General features: G+C 47.3%; 2 protein-coding genes across 2 annotated transcripts in view; both read right to left on the reverse strand.

Moving 5' to 3' along the window:
* The window catches only part of RFX4 (regulatory factor X4), a gene marked incomplete at both ends in the record, with an annotated part of 93,278 nt that extends 87,636 nt beyond the window's left edge, over positions 1-5,642 (reverse strand). Inside the window, one exon of the mRNA XM_082057627.1 lies at positions 5,600-5,642. Within this exon, the coding sequence (XP_081913753.1) occupies positions 5,600-5,642 (43 nt within the window). The remainder of the gene's footprint in view (positions 1-5,599) is intronic.
* Positions 5,643-16,636: 10,994 nt separating this feature from the next.
* POLR3B (RNA polymerase III subunit B) overlaps positions 16,637-23,317 on the reverse strand; it is an 81,835-nt gene continuing 75,154 nt past the window's right edge. The window contains exons 27-28 of the mRNA XM_082064814.1: positions 22,047-22,220; positions 16,637-17,204 (exon numbers count right to left, since the gene is read on the reverse strand). Coding sequence (XP_081920940.1) covers positions 17,075-17,204; positions 22,047-22,220 — 304 coding nt within the window. The 3' untranslated portion in view covers positions 16,637-17,074. The remainder of the gene's footprint in view (positions 17,205-22,046; positions 22,221-23,317) is intronic.

Here is a 23,317-nt window from a genome sequence, read left to right on the forward strand (position 1 = left end):
AATGTCACATCAAGTATCCCCGAAGGACTGACCTTATATTTGTATTAGTTACATGACGGCCCACTGCTGCTCTAATGGCATTGTCATGAACCATCAAGCCCTGGCTGTGTTTAAGGCCACCTCTTCAAAAGTCTTCATCTGAAGAGGTACTAAAGTTTCATCACTGTGTGGATTTCAGTGATCCCGCGATTTCATCTTTATTTTGCTATGGTGAAATCCTATGTATAGAAATAGCATCCCAGGGGAGGCTCCTCCTTATGGCTGTGCTAACTTGGAAACCACTTGCAAAATAAGCTGGAAAAATGCAAAGGTGTTTGCATTGGGAGATGCCGCAGATTTTACAGCCATGCTAATCTTCTTGCCTGCACACTCACTGCATCGGTGGCTGAAAACCAGCCTTATTTTCTAAAAGCAAACAAGCCAATGACACTGATGGACGCAGGGTACTGTATCGGTGACTTTCTGTGGGACAACTCTAACAGTATCACATGTATCTTAGCACAAAATGGTCCTTTCTAATTTAAAGAAGATCTTCTGCTCAATAGATGTTTACTGCAGTAAAGGTGCAGCTGCGATAGACCAGCTGAGGCTACAGGTTTCTTTACAGTCTCGCAGACAAAAGCTGGACTTGTCCAAATTCCAAGTCCCTTCTTTAATGAGGGTTTTACCCAAATAAAATCTTGAGGACTGTAAACCCTAAACTGTAACTTAAATAAATGAAATAGTTTCCTATAGTTTTCTGGCTATTGTTATGCAAAAGCTTGGTTTAGTTCTTTGTTTCATTTCATCCTTTTAAAGACCTTTTCTTTATTGTAGGTAAATAACAGATTGCAGAGCAGTGAAAAGCACTGCAGTTCCCCCTCCCTAAGTATTTTAGAATTAATTCCTGAGCAGACCATCAAATCATAAAATCCTTCTTTCCTCTGAGTCAGACTTAGAAGGTGAACTTCTTAGTTCAAGGCAATTTTGACCATCTGACAAACCACAGATTTTACAAACTTCGAAAAAAAATACCCTCAGAAAAGACTACCTCCTTCAGTGCTGGGACTTGCACATAGATCCCAGTTCCACTGCTGCTGAAGGCAGAAGGAGCTGCCAAGGATCGGGCCCTACTGCACAAATACTGTCTGCAGGAACTCCGCAGCCAACAGGAAAGAAAACATTTTTTGTTGATTTTTTTTGTTCTATTTCTTTCACATGTGAAATCCCGTAAGTTATGAAATTACTTAAGACAAATAGTCAGGTTCTGTTATATAAAGGACCAGTAGTATTTCTTTTGTGAGTCCATATCATATCAAATTTAGGATTCAAAAGAATCACTTTATTAACTGCTCAGCAGGTAGCAGCCTTTATAAACACAAATACTGGAACAGTAAAGAACTTCTTTTAATTTATTGAAACAAAAATAAATCACTTTTTTGCTTGAGTATGAAAAGTACTCAAAGAAAGTAAGAAAAAAAGCCAATATCAAGTTCTTCTTTATCTGTTAGTAAACAGTGTTGCAAGAAGCAAAGCAAATAGTTTTCAACAGGAAAATCAACCACTCGTTTGGTTGAAAAAAATCAAGGATCGCATGCTTCGGTGTTACATGAATGTTCTGAAATGTCACAACTCAAGTATTTATTATCGATATTGGCGATTTTCAGTAATTGAACTGGGGTATGAAAGTCATTGATTCTCTTCAACCAGTGCTTATACACTAGACCCTTTTCGAGCTCATAGAAAAGGTCACCCACCACTGTCGCTACACCTATATATTGATAAGAATATAGACTGAAATCTGACCACACCACTACATATTCCTCTCAGGCACTGGAACCCGCTTTTCCCGGTTCACACAGACTGCTTTAAGGGCCTAATCCCAATGTCTTTGACAGCACTGAAAGGCTTTCTGCTGATTTTAATGGGGTTTGGATCAGCTCCTAAATCCCAGCTTCACGTCCCAAGAATCTCATCCATCTAACACTTTGAAACCAGTGCAGCTTTTTGCCTGGCACCAACATCGAAATAACCAGGGATATTTATTGGGTCATGCAGAAAAGTTGCACTCCAAGAAAGTGCCTCCTTTCCCCTCGGCTCCTGCTCCCTGGAGCGGTGCGGCCGGGAGCTTTCCCAGCGGCGCCACGGGGGAAGGGAGGGTGGCAGCCCCCTGGGAAATCCACGCCGCCCCGCGTCCTCACACACGGTGGCACCCCGGTGGGGGTCCTGCGTGGGGAAAGTTCCGCCGGGGCGGCGAGGAGGGGACCGAGCACCGGAGCGAAGGCGCTTTCCGTGTGCCGGGTGCCAAACCGCGGTGCTGCCGCGGCCGCCACGTCCCGCCCCCGGGAGCGCACCCCCGCCAGCACCGTGCCGGTGTCACTAGAGGGGGCTGCGGCCGTGGAAACCTCTTATTAATACTCGGGATCTCCCACGAAGTCCCCCGCCCAAGCCGCCCTCCGGGGCTCCCCGGGTGCCGGCCCCGAGCACACACCCCACCGCCGCCTTCTCTCGGCCCCCGGTGGGCTCTGCCGGTGGAGGTGATGGGGCGCCCGTGCAGCGGTCCCCAGCCCGGCTGCTCCCGGGAGGCAGCGGACACGGAGGTGTCCGGGTCCGGCGAGGGTGTGGGGTGAAAGCTGAGCCCAGCGCAGAGCAGGCGGCAGGCGCACTCCTGCAAGCCCCAAAAGCCAGACAGCCCCCGCCCGGGGCGACCCCTTTGTGCACCACAGCGAAAGGGCGGGCGGGCGGGCAAGCCCCGGTAGGGGCTGCAGACTTCCCTCAGTGCTCGCCGGCTCCTGGCCCGGCACGGGGGAATCACGGGCTTTAGAAACTACGCCTGGGCGGGGTGCGGGCAGGTGCCTTACCGAGTTAACGGCGGTGCGGGAAAAGATGCCGCAAATCACCCCAGAAGGGTCTGATCCCCCCGCCGCGTGGATGTCCCGCTCCTAGGCCCCGCCGGGCAGCGGGAGAACCGCGAAGGCAGCCCCGCCAGCGCGGCCGGGGCCGGGACCGCCGCGCCGTGCCCGGGCCGGGCCGTCGGGGTCGGGCGCTGCTGCGGTCGCGCTGCCGCTGCCCCGCGGGCCCCGTCCAGCCCGGGCCCCGGTGCCCTGCACTGGACGGGGAGCAGCTGGGGTGTGGGTTTCCGTGCCCCTAGACGGCCAGAAATCGGTTTAGGTTTGGTGACAGCCCCTGTGGGTGACTGCCCGGGTTAGGGAATGAGTTAAACAGGGATGAAAGCATATGGTACTGCTGGGGGAAGGGGAAAGAACCGAACAATTTCCCTGCCTTAAAATTAGAGCCGTGGCTGATTTTTTTTTTAAAATCCTGCTGCTTTAGGAAAAAAAAAAAAAAAAAACCACACAAAAACCAAAAAACCTGTTAAGGAGAAATTAAAACATGACTGATTTTTTTCAATGAAGCCATATTTCTCCACAATGCAAAAGGATCTTTACATAACAACTGAAACTCGGGAGAAAAGCTAATTGGATTAAGCCCTCTGAAAAGGAGGTTAAGGTGTCTGAATGAGACAACTGCAAAGCTCCACTTTTCCTGCCATCTGTTTAGCAAGACTAAAGTGGTTTCTGATTAATATTATCTTAATCAATCATGCTGCCATTTATTATAAACATACTGAATTTCAGGAACGAATATTAGGGGGGCTCAGTCTGAGGATGGACAATTTTGAATGCACAGATAGAAAACGCGAGGCTTTTTTGTGTTTGGATTGTTGTTTTGTTTTCTTTTGCTTTGTTTTTCTTTCTCTAAAGACCCGTTACTCCCGACAACGAGAAGTTGCCAACAGTGCCCTCAACTCCGCCTCGGCAGTGCCGCTGAACAGAAGGACAACTTTCTTTTACACCCTAGTAACTCCTGCACGCTCTGACATGAACACAACGATTCCTTCCCCGCCGAACACTTGTTCCCCGTAACAACCCCCCGGGTTTTGTCCCGGGGCCCCGGCAGGAAAAGTGGCCCAAACCCGGCTGGTGTCGCCGGTGGCCAGCGAGGGGCCGAGCCCGCCCGGTTCGCCGAGCCCCCGCGCCGGGACCACGGCAGGAGCAGCCTAACAGGGCCGGGCAGCCTCCAACTCTTCTCTCTTGTTGTTTTGTTTGGGTTTTTTTGATCAATATTTAAATTTTACAAAGTGCCCTTTGGGCAGCTTTGGGGAAGAGGGGTGGGAAAGCCCTTGCAGGGTTCGGGGCGGCGGGGAGCAAAGAGGCTCCGGGGCCGGGGCTGCCCTGCTCCGCCGCCCCTTGCCCCGTCCCCACCCGCATCAGCTACACCTGCGGGGCGCCGGGCGACCCCGGAGGAACCGAGACGGAGCTGCGGGCGCCGCGGGGCAGCGTCGGGACGCGTCCCGCCGCGGCCGTCGGGGACGCGCGGGGGGGACCCGATTCAGATGCTGGCTCCGGCAGGGCTAGGGCAGCCCGGTTCTCCGCTCCCCGGCCACCTCCCTGCCGTGCCGGCCGTCACAGCCGGGCACGGCGATCGCAGCCGGTACAGCGGCTGCAGGAGGGGACGGGGCAGGTCAGGAGCCGGGGAGCCGTCCGTCCCCGGGCCGTGCCCTGCCCAACCTGCGAGCTGTCCGCCTGGGAAACGCCTGGGCAGGATGGGAGGGAGGGAAGGCGGGGAGTGTTTTCCGTTGCTAATAAAATGAATTAAAACCGCAAAGGTTATTGTGGTGGCTGCCTGCCCTTCGCTGCATGCGGGCAGGCTGGGGCCGCTCTCGAGACAGAGCCTGGCGTTGCCGCCGGTGGAAACCGGTGGAGACTATGGCCGGGGCCGCACGGGCATGGCCGGCGGGAGAGAAGGGGCCGCCGTTTCGGGAGGCTGCCGCTGACAGCCGCCGTGGAAAGACCTAGGCCTGGGCCCTGCCCCCGGGAGAGCCATCGCCCCGCGTCCCCCTGCCGCGGCTCCCCGGGCCGAGCCGGGCGACAGAGGCGGCCGTCAGGTGGCCGGGCGCGGGCTATGGCCCTCGGGCGAGTGGCCCCCTCCGCGGGTCTGTCCCCCTCTCCTCCTGCCCGCGGACTGCAGCCGCCCTTCTCCCATCCGGTTACCGGACTGTCCAAGTCATCGTTTGAGCGTGCGGGGGAGAGACCCACCCTGTCCTTCACCAAACTCCATCCCCTCCAAAGCAGCCCAGCCCTGGCTCTGCCTGCGGGACAAGATGACCTCGGTGTTGGGCTCGCTCTAACCCCACCAACCATCTTCCCTAATAAACCTCTTTTCCTCGCCATTCTGAAAGGCTCTGCTCAAACCTAAGCGAGCGCTTACAACTAAAAGGGGGCAGGAGAAAAGTTTGCCGGCCTATGGAGGAGAAAAGAAAGGGAAAAAAATAATAATAAAAAGAAGAAAAGGAAATAAAACCCACTTTCTGCTCCACCATATATGCAAGTGCAACCTCAGGGCTCCAGCCCAGGGGCGAGAGCTCCCCCTGATCTCCGCGGCCACTGCACCCCCAGCACCCCGCTCCTCCGCTCACGCCCGGGCTCATCTGCCTGCGAGGCTGGTAAGGCGGACGACATCCCCCCGCTGCCTCCCGAGCTGCCCCCGCCGCCACGGTCAAGTTGAAAAGTCCACCCTGGAGTGCGAGAGCAGCCCGCTGCCTGCGGGGGGGACTTACCTGTGGAGTCCATATCGGGTTCCTCCAGCAACCCGCAATGCATGCTCTTCCCATGGACGGGACGGGAGCCCCAAGGTCCCGGGGTGTGGAGAGCCCCTATCTCAGAGATGCTCGGGGGAGAGAGGGAGCAGGGTGGTGGCGAGGGGGTGGGGAGGGAGGACAGAGGCAGATAGTTTGGGCGGGGGGGGGGAGGGTGTAGCGCGGGAGAGAGGGACACTCCGTAATCCAGCAGGGCAAAGCCAGACCCGTCAAAATGTTTGCGGATGTTTCATGGGAAAAAGCATCATTTTATAGAAGCCCTGATGGGAGAAATGTCATTGATAGGCCAGCCAGCCTGATGAATGGCTGCTACTCAGATGGGGATGTGGCAAGGCTCAATGTGAAGCCCATTGTGATGCTGTTTTGAATAAGAAAAGCTTTCCTCCAAAAAGGGGGGCCTTAGATCTACGCAATCCCAACACTTCGACTTCCCTCTTCTATTAGAGCATTAGAAACGTTTTTCTTATTTAAAGTTCCAGCGGCCTTTCCACTCCTCCCTTCCCTCCCCCAGCCCCCACCCAAGGTCCTTGGCTCATTACAGCCCGAGATCAAAATTGGCTTAGATCTTCAAACGGGCACTAGGTTTGGGGTTGTGCTCTTTGGGGCAGCCGGGTGTGCGTGCAGCGCCGCCGAACTCCCCTCCTCCTCCTCCTTCTCCTCCTCCTCCCGGTGGGCTCTGGGTTGGGATCCTTCGCGGGCACATGGCGTTGGAAGCTACACAGCTTCCCAAATATCTTGTAAGCATAGTTTATTGGAAAAAAAAAAAAAAAAAAAAAAAGGACGATGTGTGTGGGTAAAGGAAGAGGCGGGAGTGAGGGGAGAGAGAAATTGCCAGCGTCTCGGCGAGCGGTGCTGGAGTTGCAGATCTATGGCAGAGACTCCCCGTGCGTCTCCCCGCGGCCCCGGGGGGCGAGGGCAAGGCGGGGTGGGGGCCGCTCTGCCACCGGCCTTTCTGCCAGTGGAGAGCGGCTGTCCCGGAGAGCTTTCCGTGGGACCGTGGGGAAAGAAGGGAGGGGGGTGGATCCCGGTGGCCAAGAGAAACGAAAAAGCAAACGGGTGCGTTTTTAAACTCGTGTTCGCTTCCAGCTTTAGCCCGAGGATGCTAGGATCCCTTTTTGAGTTAGCACGTTGTGCGGGGAGCAGGGGGCAGGACGGAGGCTGGAAAAAGTTGCTTATTCTGCATGCGGTTGTGTGTGCTGGAAGTGGAAGTAAAAGTGCAAAGCTAGGGCTCTGATAAAAGTGGCTGGTTTAGGGAAGGAAAAGCTGTGATTAGAATATGAATAGAGCTCCAGGAGAGGAAGAGAAAGGGGGATTATAGCTGAATTACTTTGACCATGGACAGAGCCAACGTTTTCCACTCTTCTCCCCCTTTCCCCTCCCAACACCCAGACTACCCCCCTTCCCTCTCCCCTTCGGAAAAAAAGAAAAAAAAAAAAAGGAAGAAAAAAACCCCAACCACCAACCCCACACAGCAAAACAAGCGGCGAGGTTGCTACGGAAGAAACCCAGCGCTCCGCCGTGCCTTCGCATCCCCGGGCGGGCCGGCAGCGGGAGAACCGGCGGTGCTCACCGCCCCGCGCAGCCCGGCCCTGCGGGACGGGGCCGGGTGGGCAGCGGGAGCGGCCGGTGCAACTCCCCCCCAGCCCCTCAAGCCGACTTTTGGCGCGGGGAACCCAGGGTGCCTAAAGAGTAGGCGGGTAAAAATCATACCGGGGTGAGACAGTGCGAAAACCGAGCCGGCAGCAACTGAATAGCGCTTGAGATCGCGTCAGGGAAGCTGACCTGCCCGCTCTGCCCGCGGTGGGGATGTGCCCGGAGAGGGGGAAGCAAGGCCCGGAGACGCTGACACTCTCCTCCCGCTACCCCCCATCCCACCAGAAAACAACCGCAACCCATAGCAAGGGCTGTGCTTTCGCCCCACTGCCGTGGCTTTGCCACTGGGGAAGAACCACCCCTCGCTTTCTTCCACCACCCGTGTGCTGCCGGGCTGGCTCCGCTCCAAACGGCAACGCACCGGGCGCCCGACGGGGTGGGCACGGCCGGCCCTGTGGCCGCCGAGCGTTCCCTCGACGGCGCGGCCCGCGGCTCCTGCTGCCGGCGGCCACCGCCCGCGGTCCGCTCCCCCCTCGCCCCGGCCTCCTCCGCCCGCGGCTCCTCGGGCCTGCCCGGCCACCTGCCCCGCAGCGGGACGCCCTGACACCGGCCCCCCAGCCGTGCCAGACCGGCACTCCTGCTCCGTCAGTCGGGGGAACAGGCGCTGCCCTGCCGCCAAACGCCCGTGGAGGCCGTGGGGTGTGCGTGAAGCTGGTTTTGATCACCAACGCCAAAACAGGGTTGTTCCCCTCTCCCTCCTCCTCCTTTTATTTTTATTTTTGTTTTTCTTTTCCCCCTAAGGTTTTACCGTGGAGTGGTGTGAGTCCTGAGGGGCGTCCATGGGGTAAGGGACCCTTGGGGCCTGCCTGCCCTTTTTGGGATAAGCACATGCCCTGCGGGGAAGCAGAAGCATCACGAAAACACGAGGGACAGACGTTTCTGGCCTTGAGCAAGGCTCGTCTCTGATACATCATGAAATCAGCGCCAACTTTTAAAAATAAAAAATGCTGACAGGGAGCTGTCTGTTTACCTGGTGCCCAAATGACTTCCAGCCACAGCCCTGGTCTCCACTGCGAGTGCTCTGTGTGTATGGAGAGCCAGTCATCACCAGTTTAAAACATCAAGGAACTGCTTCTGTGCTGTCAGTGTCCCAGAGATGAGCAAAATAAAAACACAGGACATGTGAACACAGGGATATATTCTTCCTAGGGGGATGAGAAGGATGGGATTTAGCGCAGCCTGTATGTCTAGAGGCCTGGGCTCTTCTTTGACATGACACAAAGATGTACGTTCTCTATAGGTGATGATGCATGGGCAGGATCATCACCAGCATTTCTGTTAGACCAGAGGTACTTGTCACAATCTGCTTACTCCCTGTCTCTCCAGATTGGTTGCCATCTCCACATTCTTGTGGAATATATCAATGCTGTTTTCTTCCTGTTCACCTAATCCCCACTCAGTGTGTCTGGTCTCCTTGGTGTACTTCCACAGCTCAGTCATCATTACTTTGCTTTGCTTACCTTTTTAAAAAGCATCTTGTGCTTCTGGATATCCCACGTGACACTTAATAAAAGACTGTACTCTTCTGAAAGTGTGGAGCATCTCCTTCCATGAAAACCAGGTTTACTTAATGTGCTACAGGTTGGGAGCATTGCAAGCCACTAGCCTTCTTTGAAAATGTAGGCTGCAGGATTTGATTTTATATAGAATATAGGAGAGGTCTTGGCAAGGATGCAAAGAGTATACAATTGGGAATTTTCACTCCAGGTTCATGCCTGTGCAGAACATCTACAAGCCATAAAATACACAGTATAACCCTACACTGCATCAGCTGATGTGTTTTTAGTGGAGAGGGACTCTGTTGCTATTGTGAAAGGAACACCACTTTTATTCAAGAACGAATACAACCTTGTATTGGTGCATGGAGAGAAGAGCAGTGTCATCAAGGGAACAGAAGACACATTCCAGACTGCCTCCAAGCTGCCCAACACCTGGAGGTGAAGCTGTCATATCCTTTTAGATGACCAACTGGTTACCAGTTTCTTTTGATGGTTTAGCAAAGCAGAGGTATGCAGGAGGAATGACAATTCATATCAACTTATTGCCCAGATAACTGGAGCTCTCTCAAAAACACCTTTGCATCACTGTCTTCCACTCTGTTGTCCGTTTTGCCAATAGGCCGCAGACACAGAAGCTTGTCTTGCCATAAAAAGCTGCTTATGCTGTTACTAGACTCTAAACATCAGTACTAGACTCTAAGATGAATACTTTGGTGGTAAACACCAATAGGAGGTTTTCAACAAAAGAAAATTGTCGGCACAAGAACAAAAAAGTATAAACTGTTATTAATTTAGCTAGAATATCCAAGGCAACTTTAGGCTGAAGTTCCAGAGAAGTTTACTCACAGACTAGCAGGGACAAGAACCTGCATTAGTTTTAGGGACAAGTGTGAATAGCTTGTCAAAGGAGCCATGTAAAATGGTTTTCTGCAACATCATGGATCTAAGTTCTGTGACTCAGGGGATATTTTTGGAACCAGCGTATCTCTGCACAGACTATAAGATCGCTGGCAGCAGCCAAATACACAGTGACACTTCATGATTTTCGCAGTGACTGCAGTCTGTGAGTCGTTCCATATTTTCTTACTTGCCCAAGCCAGCAGCTTTCCGCCTCTCCGAATGAACACACAGTTATGTCCACCCTCCTTCCCAGCTCCATTCCTCTGTTTCTGCTGGGCAAATCCCTTGGAAGACACAGAGAAGGATCTTGTTTCTGTATTAGCTTCCTTTTCCCACTTATCTTTATTATCAGAACAGGAAATGTTAAATTATTTTACGTATATTAACACTCGTGAAGAGCCTATACATATAGGCAAAGGACACGATATGGGGTAAGCTGACAGATGGTTCCCGGAATCAACTCTGTGCATGTGCTTGGGGAGTGTGATGCTGACAGATGTAGGAATTGGAAGAAGAATATCAAAAGGCTGCCTAGGTAAACACATGCACTGATTCCTTCAAAAGGCTTTAATTGACACAAGCACTGAGAGAAAGTGGCTGGGGCAGGCACATATGCAGGTATCTGGCAGAAAATGAGCAGAAGAACTGAGGCATGCAAATGGTGGACTGCACGTACACCGGGCAGGGGGCACCTTCTTTTTAGTTTGAAAGAAAAGTAACGTGAATTGCAGCTGGTTTGCTATAGCTACAGACAAGTCTGAATCCAAGTTTTGTTGAAGGTAAGCATAGGTCAGCCTTAAATGATCTTTTTTTTTTTCTTTCACTAATGTTTGTGGAAGGAATTTTGCTCAGCTCCAGTTCGCAGGTTCATGGAGAAGTGCAGTGCCAGTGTTGCCAAAAAGGTGACCAGTGAAAACATCTTTTTCATACTGGTCGGTTTCAGCCTGCATGGAGGAAGGGAATTCACTCTTCTGGGTAGTACTGATGTCTGTACAAGTCCAGAAGAACCTCTGCCCCCAGGGCTGCTGCCCAGAACGCTCGGCCTGGGGGACTCTTGCTGACTTGAGTATGAGAAAAGGGCAAGCACTCATCGATCTCTGAGCTTACACCAGATTTAGCTGGCTTTTGTTGTGTGTGGCTGGTACTAGTTACCAGAGGATTTGTACTGCGTGTTGGAAGAAGAGCCAGCCCTAAAAGCTATTATAGACAACAGACACAGAAAAGATCCATTCCAGACTGCATCTAAGCTGCTGAACAACTGGATGTGAAGCTGTCATATCCTTTTAGATGACCGACTGATAATGAGTTTCTTTTGATCTGCCTGGAGCATGGAGAATTACCTTAGGTGCCTGCCTCTGGCTGGCAGGGTGAGGCCTGAATACAGAGTTAAGTTTTCATTTCACTAGGAGTTCAAGGGAAAATAATTTCCATTATTAGAACATAAGTTTCTCAAAATAATAGAACTTTATTGTCTAGCACACTGATTTATTTTCTTGGATTTTGAGTTATTTTTCTGTTTATAATGTGTTGTTGTTTGCTAAGTCTGAGTGGAGAGTAAGTACCACACACTGTCTGGAATGATAAAGCATATGCATAGGTCAAGTAGCTCCCCAAAACTCATGCTAATGAAAAGACAAAGGCTCCGCTGCAGTTAGCAGCAGGGAATTGCTTTTGTTTTGGAAGTAACATGCTGTTTATATATTGACTGGGAGGAGGGGACAAAGACATTCACAAAGAACTACTGGAAAAAATATGTGGTCATTGAAACCACCTCAGTTGTACCTGCCCCAGGAAATACACAAATTAATGGGCAGCTGTAATTAGGAGAAAGATATGGTTGTTTGAGGTTTTTTTTTCCCCAGCAGCAAGATGCAAGAGCAATGGGCTGCTCACAAGCTTGGAAGAGTCTTTCAGATGGAAGAAATGCCCAAGTCCATTTATGGGGTACCCAACAGAAAACTGTGTTGTTGACTTCAAAACAGGAATAAAGCCATATAAACCACCTTTTAAATACTCCAACTGCAAAAAAATCACTGTATTGGCTCTGACCCAGGTTTGGAAAGTTCAACTGAGACTTCTGGCGTTCTGGGATGTACGTTCATATGTACGGAAGGCAGAAAGGGTGTATTTGGTGACATCCAATGGTAGGACAGGGGGTAATAGGTTCAAGCTGGAACGCAAGAGATTCCACTTAAATTTGAGAAGAAACTTCTTCTCAGTGAGGGTGCCAGAGCACTGGAACAGGCTGCCCAGGGGGGTTGTGGAGTCTCCTACTCTGGAGACATTCAAAACCCGCCTGGACACATTCCTGTGTAACCTCATCTAGGTGTTCCTGCTCCGGCAGGGGGATTGGACTAGATGATCCTTGAGGTCCCCTCCAATCCCTAACATTCTGTGATTCTGTGATTTGTCTTCTGGGTCCATACAGTGAGTTCTTAAATGATTGCTGAGAGGCAAACCTGATCCACTGGCCAATCATGCAGTCTTTGCTACCTGGAAGAAAGAGTCTGATTAGGGCTATGTACACAGGGTAGAGTAAGACTGACAGAGCAGCCAGTCCTTACTCTTGTACCTCTCTAGCCCTTCCCAAAGAAAGAATTATCCCACTGAAACTGGTTGTTCCAGGCTGAGATGAAAACATCTCATGAGAAGGATGAGCCGAAATCAGAACTTGTGTTCAAACATGCTCAAGTTTCTAGCAGAGTTTAGGTCTAAAACATGGATCTGTTTTCTGGGTTTCTGAGCTTCAGGCACAGAAACTGGAATCCAGATCTTCACCGTGCCTCGCACACGTTAAGCCTCCCAGCACTGGTCCAGCTAACAGCAAAGAGTCACCATCTGGCTGGGTTTTACGGTTTGATGAAGTGCTTAGTTTTAAGGCAAGCACGTGTCTGGCACCTGGGGACTGTGGAGTCCTGATCCCAGTTCTGGCACCGTCTTCCTGTGGCCCTGGGCAAGTCATGTCCTCTTCGGCAGAGGGAATTCATTGAGTGCCCCACGGCCCCACTGAATCGGCGATGGGCTGTAAAACAATCCTCAGCTCTGCACGAACAAGAGGCCTCTCGGCAGCGCTGAGCCAGCCCCGTGTCATGGACCAGAGATGCTTGCGCCCCCCACACTGCTCCTGCGGTCACCAAACAGGGGCTGCAAGACAGAGAAGCCAGTTCAGGGCTTATGCACCCTTGTGTTAGGGCCACCCTCGCCCTCAAGTGCCTTGAGACAAAGTACGGATACATTTTCAGCCCCTCTAGCTTGGTTTTACAGCTGCACGACACCATTGATCCTTGCCATCAGGCTTTACAGGTGTGGGCTGAGCAAGGCTTGCAAGCCCATTTTCAGATGCACAGCATGGTTCATTAGTTTGCCATTTGTTATCACTGACCGATTATACTTCAGTCTTTTTAGGTTTTGAATTATGACGTACTCCCATTTTGCTATAAACCACAGATATTTTTCTATTTACGTTAGAAAACCTGAGAAAAGACACATGGTAATTTATCATCATCATGATGAGTCTATGTTTTTCATCAGTTTTCCTCCCTGTTTAAGCAACAGGTAGAGAGTCCAAAGAACTGAAAGCTCTCTTTTGCTTACAAAGAAGCTTCAATGTGTAGCAAACTCTTAATGAGATATGGACATCACAAACAAGACCAATTGTGCTTAGTTGGAGCCCTTTACTTTCCACATCTTAAAATTATTAAATCTCAGTCTGCCTATATTTCATATTATATTCCCTTTGAGTGCCAAAATTTGCCGGTCTGGTTTCATTCTTCTCTATAGTTTGTTTTTTTAGTTTCTAAGTTTGGAAACATTTACCTTAAAAAAAAAAAAAAAAAAAAGTAAAAAAACTTGTAAGGGTTATGTAAGTGATTCAAAGCAAGGCTGTTTTGGATGTCAAGAGAATGGGACCAGACTCCTTTCAGTGGTGCCCAATGACAGGATGAGGGGCAATGGGCACAGACTGAAGATGGAGGTTCCATCTAAACATGAGGGGAAACTTCTTTACTTTAAGGGTGCCCAGAGAGGCTGTGGAGTCTCCTTCTCTGGAAATATTCAAGACCCACCTGGACATATTCCTGTGCGATCTGCTCTGGTGAACCTGATTTAGCAGGTGGGTTGGACTGGATGATCTCCAGATGTCCCTTCCAACTCCAACCATTCTGTGATTCTGTTTTTCTGAACTCTGAACAAGTGACCTATCTTGCCCACAGCTCCAGAACCGGCTAAAAGACCCATGCTTTGCTCTCCCCCAGAGCATTCTGCAGCTCAGCCGTCTTCATCCTGTTTCTCACAACAGAACAGTAGAGCTGGACATGTATGGCATTTGAAGGAGTAGCTTTTACTTAACACTTTGTTTTGCAGTGAATTAATGGACTTGATTACTGAATTCTAGACCTGTATATGGTTCTTACCTTTTAATAGCATTTAATCCTTTCTGTGCAAAGTAAATGGCAACTTATACCATATGGAGTTAGGTATCTCTTCCAACAGCAGCACACACCTCCAGCTTATCTCAGAAAGTGGACTGTACTTTGCATTTCAGCTGGGACTAACACTAGTGACCTTGATACTGAATAGCATTTCTAGAAAGCCTCTCCTAGACACTAAATACAAGAGATAAAGAAGTCGCAATGGAATAAAAACTTTATGGCAGTTTTCAAGCCACAGCTCCTTGTGCTAAAGACTTAAGATTTTGTCAAGTGTGGTTCAGATTATTCTATCGCTTTCAGCAATTTGGCAGAGTCAGGGCAGGGTTGATTTGGGCCAGTCCAGTGACAGCAGTACAGCCGTTAGCTGACATAAGACCTCTTTGTGAAGGCATTCCCTGTATAAAAAGGGGGAGGGGAACCTGGCTAGGAGGATAATTCAAAAGGCTGCAAAGATGAGGCTCACCAGAGGAAAGCGGTGTGACAGCTCTGGGGTTCTGAGAATCTATGTTACCTCAGCAGTCCATGCGTCATAATTTTTCCTGGCTGCAGTAGGATTCCTTCCTTGAACCGCCACTAGGACATTCCAGGAATCCAGAGCTGTTTGTTCCGTTTCTGCTGCTGGTTTTGTAATGCTTATTCCACTGCCATGAGACTACTTGCAGGTGTCTATTACAATGGAACACAGGTAGCCTCTTAAAGAGAGGCAAAAAGTAAAAAACAGAGTTTCAGCTCAGATCTGCACTTCAATAAGCCTCTGGTGTATGCACAGGCTTAGGTTAGACCACAGTGATGTGTGAACCAAACTGAGGTAGGTACCACCAGAACAGTTGAGAGTGGGTGACCCTCACTCACTGCCAGACATGTCTAGTTTCTATGTTCTACTGGATCCATCATTGCTAAGGCTGCACCTTTCCTCCTAAACTTCAGATACTGCAGAAGATTTCCTTCACTCTCACAAAACCCGTCACCTCCACGCTTTCATCAGCTCAAGGCAAACTAGCTGCAAGGCGTTGCACACACAGCTGCTCTCTCAATAGGGTTACTCAGGAGCACACTCCTTTGCTCCTCCTCCCTCTCTGCTATGCCTACTTAAATTTCCACAGGTGTAACTCTACACATTGCTTAGTCTTTAATGTCCTCTAGCTCTGATCATCTAACCTGGGAGACCACTTAAGGGCAGACTAGCTGGCAAGAACACTTGATCCTCAGCATAGTTTCCTCAATCCAGGTCAGAACTTTCCCCCACCAGCAGGCTGTAGCCTTGGAGGCTCACTCCCTCTGCTGGTGTGCCGAGCCTCAGCCTGGCAATTCCAGGGCGCAAAGGAAAGGTGGTTAATTTGGTTGGGGCTTTTGGTTAACTCCTTCCTCCAGTTTGAAGCAGTAGGTCACTTGCTTGTAACTCTTTACGAACAACCCAGAGCTGTTCAGATCCTGGTAGAGGTGCTTCATGAGCTCTTCCAATCCAAATGTGCTGTGTTGACATCTGTCCAGTTTAAAGAAAACAACAACAAAACCAAACCAAAACAATAAAAAACCCTAAACCCCTCAAAAAACCCCTATCCCTTCAGACTTGATTTGTAAGCCCAGACACAAAACTATTAGTCTAAGTATTTTGGTGGAAGCTTAAAAAACAAGCCTACTCAGGCTGATACGCAGCTGTGCTTCTTAAGCAGCCAAGAGAAATAGCAGCAACGTGACTCAAGAAGCGTCAGGATCAGCATGCACAGTTCAGCCATATGAGGAGCCAAAGGGCATCTTCGGGCTTTCAGATCATGGGCAGTGTTCTGCATCCTCACTGATCTACAGTGCTGCCTTTCTCTGAAGCACCTCAACATGTGCATACTTTGTCTCAACTTCAGTGTGACTACTTTTTTGCTTAAAAAGTTAACCACATGCTTTGCTGAGTAAGGGCTAAAGTGTATTTAGGGTACTAAGTGACTCTTAGTTCATCCACTGCTTTAGGTCTAGGCTGTAGATCTCATGAAAAAATTCAGCTGTTCCCTTTCTAAATCCCTTCAGGTCATTCAAACCTGCTTCACTGTCAATGGAAGATTCGTTGTGTTGTTGTTGTGTTCAACTATGCCCATATTTAAAAAAAAAATAAAGTTCTAAAGTCCTAGGACAGCACACACCAGTACCTAGTGTTTGCAACCTGTGTTTTCAGGGCTTTGGGCCAGTGTATTATTACATTTACTATACTGAGTAGGAATTGAATGGATATCTGTAAGCTGTATCATACACTTGGTGCGTATACAGTTACTTCCTTTGAACTTCATGGAAACTGCGCACGTTTAGCAGAAAGCAGACTGACTGCATAATCACACCATTGCTGGCACACAAATGCACCTGCATATTGAAATCCCACTCAAAATGTCTGATTTCAAGTTCTTGAAAAAGTAGTTTCATTTCTCTAAGCCTGACACTACTTAACACAATTATAACGCTTTAACAAAATACTTTAGGAATAGGAAAATGGTTTAGAAATAATAAGAAGGCTTTACAACCATCAACACATATTCAGGTTATATTATTTAAAACATTTATTAGTCTTTCATATTCCACTGGTCTGGAAAACATTTTTAACCTCTATGAACAAGATGTGCATTCAGCTCAGCTCAAGTCCTAGTCCAGAAAACCACTTTCCAAAACCAAGCGTGTGGTTGTCTGAAGTGAAACAAGTGCTTTGCTGGATTATGGCCTTATTCCACAATTCCCACATGTCCTGTTCACTCAGACTAATCAAGCCTTTCAGAACTGCTCCAAGTGTATTCCACTGACAGAGTCTCCACTGTCAATTTAAAACCAGGTAGGATATGTAAGAAAGATTTCTTGCACTGTCCTACACCTCCCTTCTACCCACTCAGCTTTTAGAGTTATTCTTGTTCCCCCTCAAAAAATCTTCCAGTTATATATGCTGGATTTAAATTTCTGTAAAGTACTTCTGTCTATCTTTTTCATTCATTGTACTTAGCTAGCTTTAGCCTAGGTATGATGTTCATTGACTGCAGTTCTTGGAATAGGAGTTTGCAGGCATATGGTATGCGCAGAGAAGACACATGACATGATGATTTGCAGTAGTGGCACCTAGGGAAACAAAGAAAAAGAAACAACGTCAGAGTTGGTACATAAATGAAGCTCTGGAGAAAAAAAAAAAGTCGCCACTATCCACTGGTTTCTTTGTCCACCTGCATTTAATCACTGGGTTCAGTCCCAGAAGGAGCCGAGTGCTTGACCCAGTTTAGCACTTAAGGAAGTCATAACTTTAAGCCCCTCAATAATGTGACTGAAATCAACAGGAACTTAAACCTGCACTTTTCGTGGAGGAGAATCACAGCACTCAGTAGTTAACAGGACTGACTTCTGCTGCTTCACCACTCAGGAAACTGCCAACACAAATTCAGCATTGTGTAATGAGAGAAAGGAGGTGAGCAAAGCTAAGTATTTCTGCAAAACATGGTTAACAGTCCAGTTTCTGTTTTATATACATGTCACAAAAGGGCAGCAGGAAGAAAGAAGGTTAACACTTTTTTTTTTTCCCTATACGTAGTTTTACCCTATAATGTCTCAAATCGGTACGTATTCCTACCTCAGAAAAGAGGCATCTCTCATCTTAACGTCGCCGCGTGAACAGCCAAAGCTTTAATTGAGACGGAAAACAAGTAAAAAGTGCTTTACCATATATTATTTGCACTCTTTACTCAAATAATGATCTTAAAATTCTGGGTGAAAGTGATTTTTTGTCATATAGATATAACCTTGACCATAAATGGTATAGAAAGGCTGGTCACTCAGCCATCTTTCCAGTATTGGGACCCAAATTCAGTGGTGATAGCAACTGTTTAAATTATTTAGTTTCATACTGTGTACACACAAAGGAAATTACAAATCTTTCTTATAAATATCAGCTTCCAATCTCCGCGTTTCTTCATTCTCCTGTATATTCCATTTTCTGGTTCTGGAGAGGTGAGAAAGCCGGGCCTTTGGGAACACAGAGTGACTCAGCCCTTCTCTAATGGTCTCACAAAGTTCTTTTTTTGTTTCTGTGTTTCAAGTTTGTATCTCTGCCATAAAGTCGTAACAGCCTGAAGATCCACTTAAAGAAGAATTAGCAAAATTCCTACACGCTTCTGTGGTACGGAATGAGACTGAGGATCAACATCTATAAAAAAGCCAATGCTTAGTCATTTGTTTCTGTTACCTATGAACTTGACCTAGAGCATGTAGAAGTCAATGGGGACAGGTCCAATAAAGTCAGTGAGTGTTAATAAGTTTCTTGGTTTTGAGAGTTGGCATTAGTCTTACAGTTGCTTTTTCGGACACTGCTACATCTCTTTTACACACGTACCTAAGGAACATGTTGAAGAGCTGGTTATTTTCCAAGAAAACTGTGGTTGTCCTCCACATGCTCCATACTTAGGGTATTTATTTTTTTTTAAACCAATAAAGTTGTCAACCAACAGTACAGAAGCCTGCATTTCTGCGGTTCATGATGAGGAGTGAAGCTTCACTTCTTCCCAGTAATTGCTTTCACTTTGTCTAAATCTGACTACAGGCAGTAAGAAGGTAATAGACTGAACTTGCTGTTTGCCTGGAACAGGCTTCTCCTGTAGACACTGTCACACAAAGGAAATGCTACAGACAACATGCCTTTAAAACAGAATAGACCTCAATTGCAGGTTTATAACTGCTCCCCTAGTCCAAATGTATAGGGATAGGTACATTTTTGTGGTGGGAGGAAGTGACCTAAGCAGGAGCCATTTTCTCATGATAATATAGTGAGCAACTGTTCTCAAAAGAAGCAGCCTTGCAAGCCCTGGAAGCCTGATGAGACACTTTTCTGCTATGAGCAGACAGATGTCTGGCACCTGATCACAGCTACTAGGGACTGAGGAGCTACTCAGTACTGAGGACTGACTACTCACTACACACCCAGGCTCAAAGCTACACCGTTCTGGGCCTGCTTTGTACTTGGATGGAGATCTCCCCCAAAGGTTAAGGTCCAATAAGCACAAAGCTCTGTCAAACGGAGATCACAGAAACTTAAGTACTTCAAAGACCACCTGGTACCAGAATTGATACTAAAATGGACAGGAAAAGGCAACTGTGCCAAGGCTGAATCTGGACCAGAAACAAAATTTTTCTTTATGTATATATTAAAATGCTCCGACTTTCGGGATTGCAATACCTTCTTAACATCATAAGAGGACCAAATTCTGCTAATGGCAGGAAGTAGAGTCCTGCCCCTGAGCACCTGTGCAACAGCAAAGTTGGAAAATTTGCATGAAACTGGTACATCACAGTAAGTAAGTTTATACTGTAATTTGTATGGGGACAAACACTGCCACAACAGTCCCCTTCCCCTGTGAAAGTACCAGATCAGGTCGTAACGCTGATGTGGTGTTACTGTCTTGTAGAAAAACATCCCCAGTGGCTGGCTAGTCCTTGTCTTGGACAAAGGGTTCATCTTCCTTAAGACAAGTGCCCTTAACGCTAGCCACCAAACAGTGTGTTCCTAAAAGGCTTCTTGCAGCAATGTCTTATTAATGTCAGAATCACTGAAAAGACCAATTTAGAAGTTTCTCTTAATGACTTGGTCTCTACTGTGATGCTCATTGTAGAGCCACTTGCTTCAGCTACTGGCAGACACAGCCTATAATTTAGCAGAAACTACCTCTTATTGATTACTCTCGCACATCAGACAGCTTTTCACAGAATCAGATTGCAAGAATGTCTGGCTATGTCTGAGAGAGCAGTTTCTGTCACAGTTATTTAAAGAGTCACTAAACCTTGTTACAAACCTCAAAATATGAGATATACTAACCACACCTTAAAAATACAATCTGATGCTATTTCTGAAGTTCAAGTTCCTACTTTTCTTCCCATGGTCTCTGAAAATCTTCAAGGACTGCTCTGAAAGCCAAGGTTCTTATTAAAAATAATTGCGCTACATCTGGACATGAGTTTTTTTTTGTAAGGCAGTGCTTTACACAGTTAGAAGTGGCCGGACTCATGGCATACCCTTCCTTTCAGACAACTTCCTTCAACTGTTATTTGCGTTGGGGTAGTTTTAAGAGACCTGGATCAGAAAAAGGCCTCACTTGTTACATACAGTGTACACACACTCCAGAAGAACAGGACTCTCAGAAATATTGGCTGCACAAAAGCCAGCAGCACAATGCCCAACTAAAAAATCACCAAGTGTGACGGGATGCGCAGCGCAAGCCTCGTCTCTCTGGGTTTCACGTGTGTTTACCTCCCTCCGTCTGAATCGCTGCTCCATAAGGAGCAGAACTGCTGCTGTCGGCAGACAAATGTGGCACTTGGTTTCTGGCCAGCAGCCATGGGCTTCAGAAGAAAGGGCTGACCAAGGGCAGAAATGGTAGCTGCCACTTTTACACATCTAGGAACTGAGAACACGCCTCGCTTTCCTACTTCATTGTATCACGGAAAAATCATTCTCGAAGCACTGAAGTGAATAAAGTCCAATTTCCTGCCTCTCCCAATAGATTGATACTGATACCCAAGATGTGGCAAGTTTCCGACAATATTCTTTTGAGGTGTTTAGAAATGAATCTTTCCCCACCTCCTTCCAACTCCCCGTCTTCCTCTGACATCAATATTAGAGTAACTTGTAACTTGAACTCGCATAGTTTATTTTTTTCTCCCTTTGTTATAGGATTGCATGTTTTCACAAAGCATGCAAGAACACTGTATCTCATAAATTCGTATTGGTCTCACAAGTCTGCTTTTCTGCTTGGCTAAAACAAAACCAAAGCTAAAACAAAGCTTTTCCCTCACCTTCAAAGAACGCAAAAGCAAGTTTCCCTATCTTCTAATAATCGTGGTGTATTTCCAGCATGCTACAGAGCAACTTTAAATCTAGTATCTCAAAATTACTGTCGAGAAAAGATGGTTAGAGCAAAGCCTGTAGTGATACACGTGATGAGCTCCACACAGTTTAGACATCCAGTTTTATGCTTCCCCTACAGGGGAAGATAAGCCAGTGTTGAGTTTATCTGAGTTTAGGACCCAGCATAAGACAGCAAGACCATCAGCTAGTCTAGAGATAAGTTTCTTAGGGACAAGGCAGTTGGGTAGAAGCCAGCTGAATTTCCAACCAGGCAGCTGCTTGTCTCTCTGGTGCATTTGCCTGATGCTTCAAAGAGGAGCTCCTTGTTTTACAAGACTACAAAGCAAAAGGCATTTGGGAGGGGGCACACTGAAGAAAGCCATATCCATGTGATTATGAACGCTGTAACTCAAGACCAAGACAGCAGGACATGTTGTTTGCTTCTCCCATTCTTCTGTGCCCACTCTCTCTTCAGCCTTGCGAGGTTCAGCAAGTGATTGCACCAGGAAGCTCTGTGGCTAGCATAGCTAGTAATCTCACTTCTGGTGTCAGAAGAGTCAAGTACACTGACACAGCTATTTTCCCCTTGTCAAAAAATAGACGATAAACAGGACTGGGCATTTGCTAATCCCTTGCAAGGGTAGGAAAGAAGGCAGCAGACAGTGCAAAGGTGATCTTTCCCACAAGGACAGCTGGCTGTGGAAGACAATACCTGTGATCCCACAACAGGAGAGAACCCAGTCCATGGACTACACACTCTCTTTAGTCCTCACTTCGGTCAGACCACAACAAAGAACCATCCCCATCACCAGTTTTCAAACTACCAATTTTGAACGTTGACACTGGTTTTGATTAAGGTGCCTGGGACTGTTAATTGGTGCCTGTGAGCACTTTAAAACTGAGACGCACTATAACCAAGGGCAAAGTTCTGTTACATAGAGGAGTGTTCAATCTGCACCAATTTGCTTTATGTACCTGAAGTCAAGGGGTTTTTTTTAAATATAAAACAAGTCACATGCACAAAGTGAGGAGGGGACACTGTGATTTACAAAAAGCATTACAATTGGACAACTTACCAGCCTGAGTACCCCAGCAAGCCACACTGCCCACAGACATCCACTTCAAAGGCATCACTTGAAATCATCAGCCTCTCCAACAAAAGCATGCTGGCTCCATAACCTATCAAACAATCCCGCTCCATCTCTCCAAGACGTAAACCACCATCCCGGGATCGACCTTCAGTGGGTTGCCTTTGAAATAAATATTTGAAAAAATGTAGTAAGTATTTGAGAACATGAGTTCTACAACTCTAGGAATGGCTGTCTTCAAACTGTAGAAACAGTACAGGATTGCTGGACAACAGCATTCTACAAACCAGAGCTGCTGATCTCACAAATGCGTTATTCAAGTTGAAGCAATTAATCTTTGCTCCTGCACTAGCGATATGGTGCAGTTCTGTGAGTGGCAACTGCAGCATCAGGACACAACTCTTTACCTCACAGGATGCAGCCCAGTGAAAACTTTAACAAGAGACTGAACAGTATAAGATAAGATAATCTGGACACAGGTTTGGTACTCTTTTTTGATGAGACATTCATTATAGTTTGTAGATAACCATATGAAACAATACCCAGCAGCTAATGAATTAATCATCAAGCTGATGTTTCAGCTGAACTACAGCTAAGACTAAATTCTTAAAATAAAAGCATTTTTGATCTGGGAGAGAATACCAAAACCAAGCAGCAAACAAGTACTACACATATTACTAACTCATTAAAAAAAAAAAAAAAGTAGGATTTCGATAAAGTAACATTCATCTAATTTATTCTTTTCATGTCTTGTAGTTAATAGACTGATTTTTTTTATTGTATAAGTTCCTGGTTTTCTAGTTTCTCAACACAAATCAAACTCTCACTTTTTGTCTGGAAAGACTTTATGTCCTCATGGTGCCAGAGGAAAGTTTTAACAAGCAATGTAAGTATATGCTGAAGATTTTGAGGTAAAACGGCAAGATAAAATATATTAGTTAACAATATTATGACTATTTAAGCCTTTTCTTTTTTTGGTTGGACAGTCAAAACTTTAAATATCTTGTCATACTGCAATTTCATACAGCATCAATGCTACCCTCATATACCAGCGCCATGCAGTAGTACTTAGGTTGCAAATATTAGCATGAACTATGAAACAAAACCAAACTCTAATTCCTGAAGCACTAATATATTGCATGTGTTTTATTAAATACTTCAACCTTAGTATAATCTCTGAAGCATAATTTTAAAGAGAAGGAATAAAGAAATGTTATTGGCAATCACAAGAGGCTTTGCTGCCCAGTGAGATCCCATGT

The sequence above is a fragment of the Streptopelia decaocto genome (genome assembly GCF_964273445.1).
Source record: "Streptopelia decaocto genome assembly, chromosome: 1".
NCBI classification, from domain to species: Eukaryota; Metazoa; Chordata; class Aves; order Columbiformes; family Columbidae; genus Streptopelia; species Streptopelia decaocto.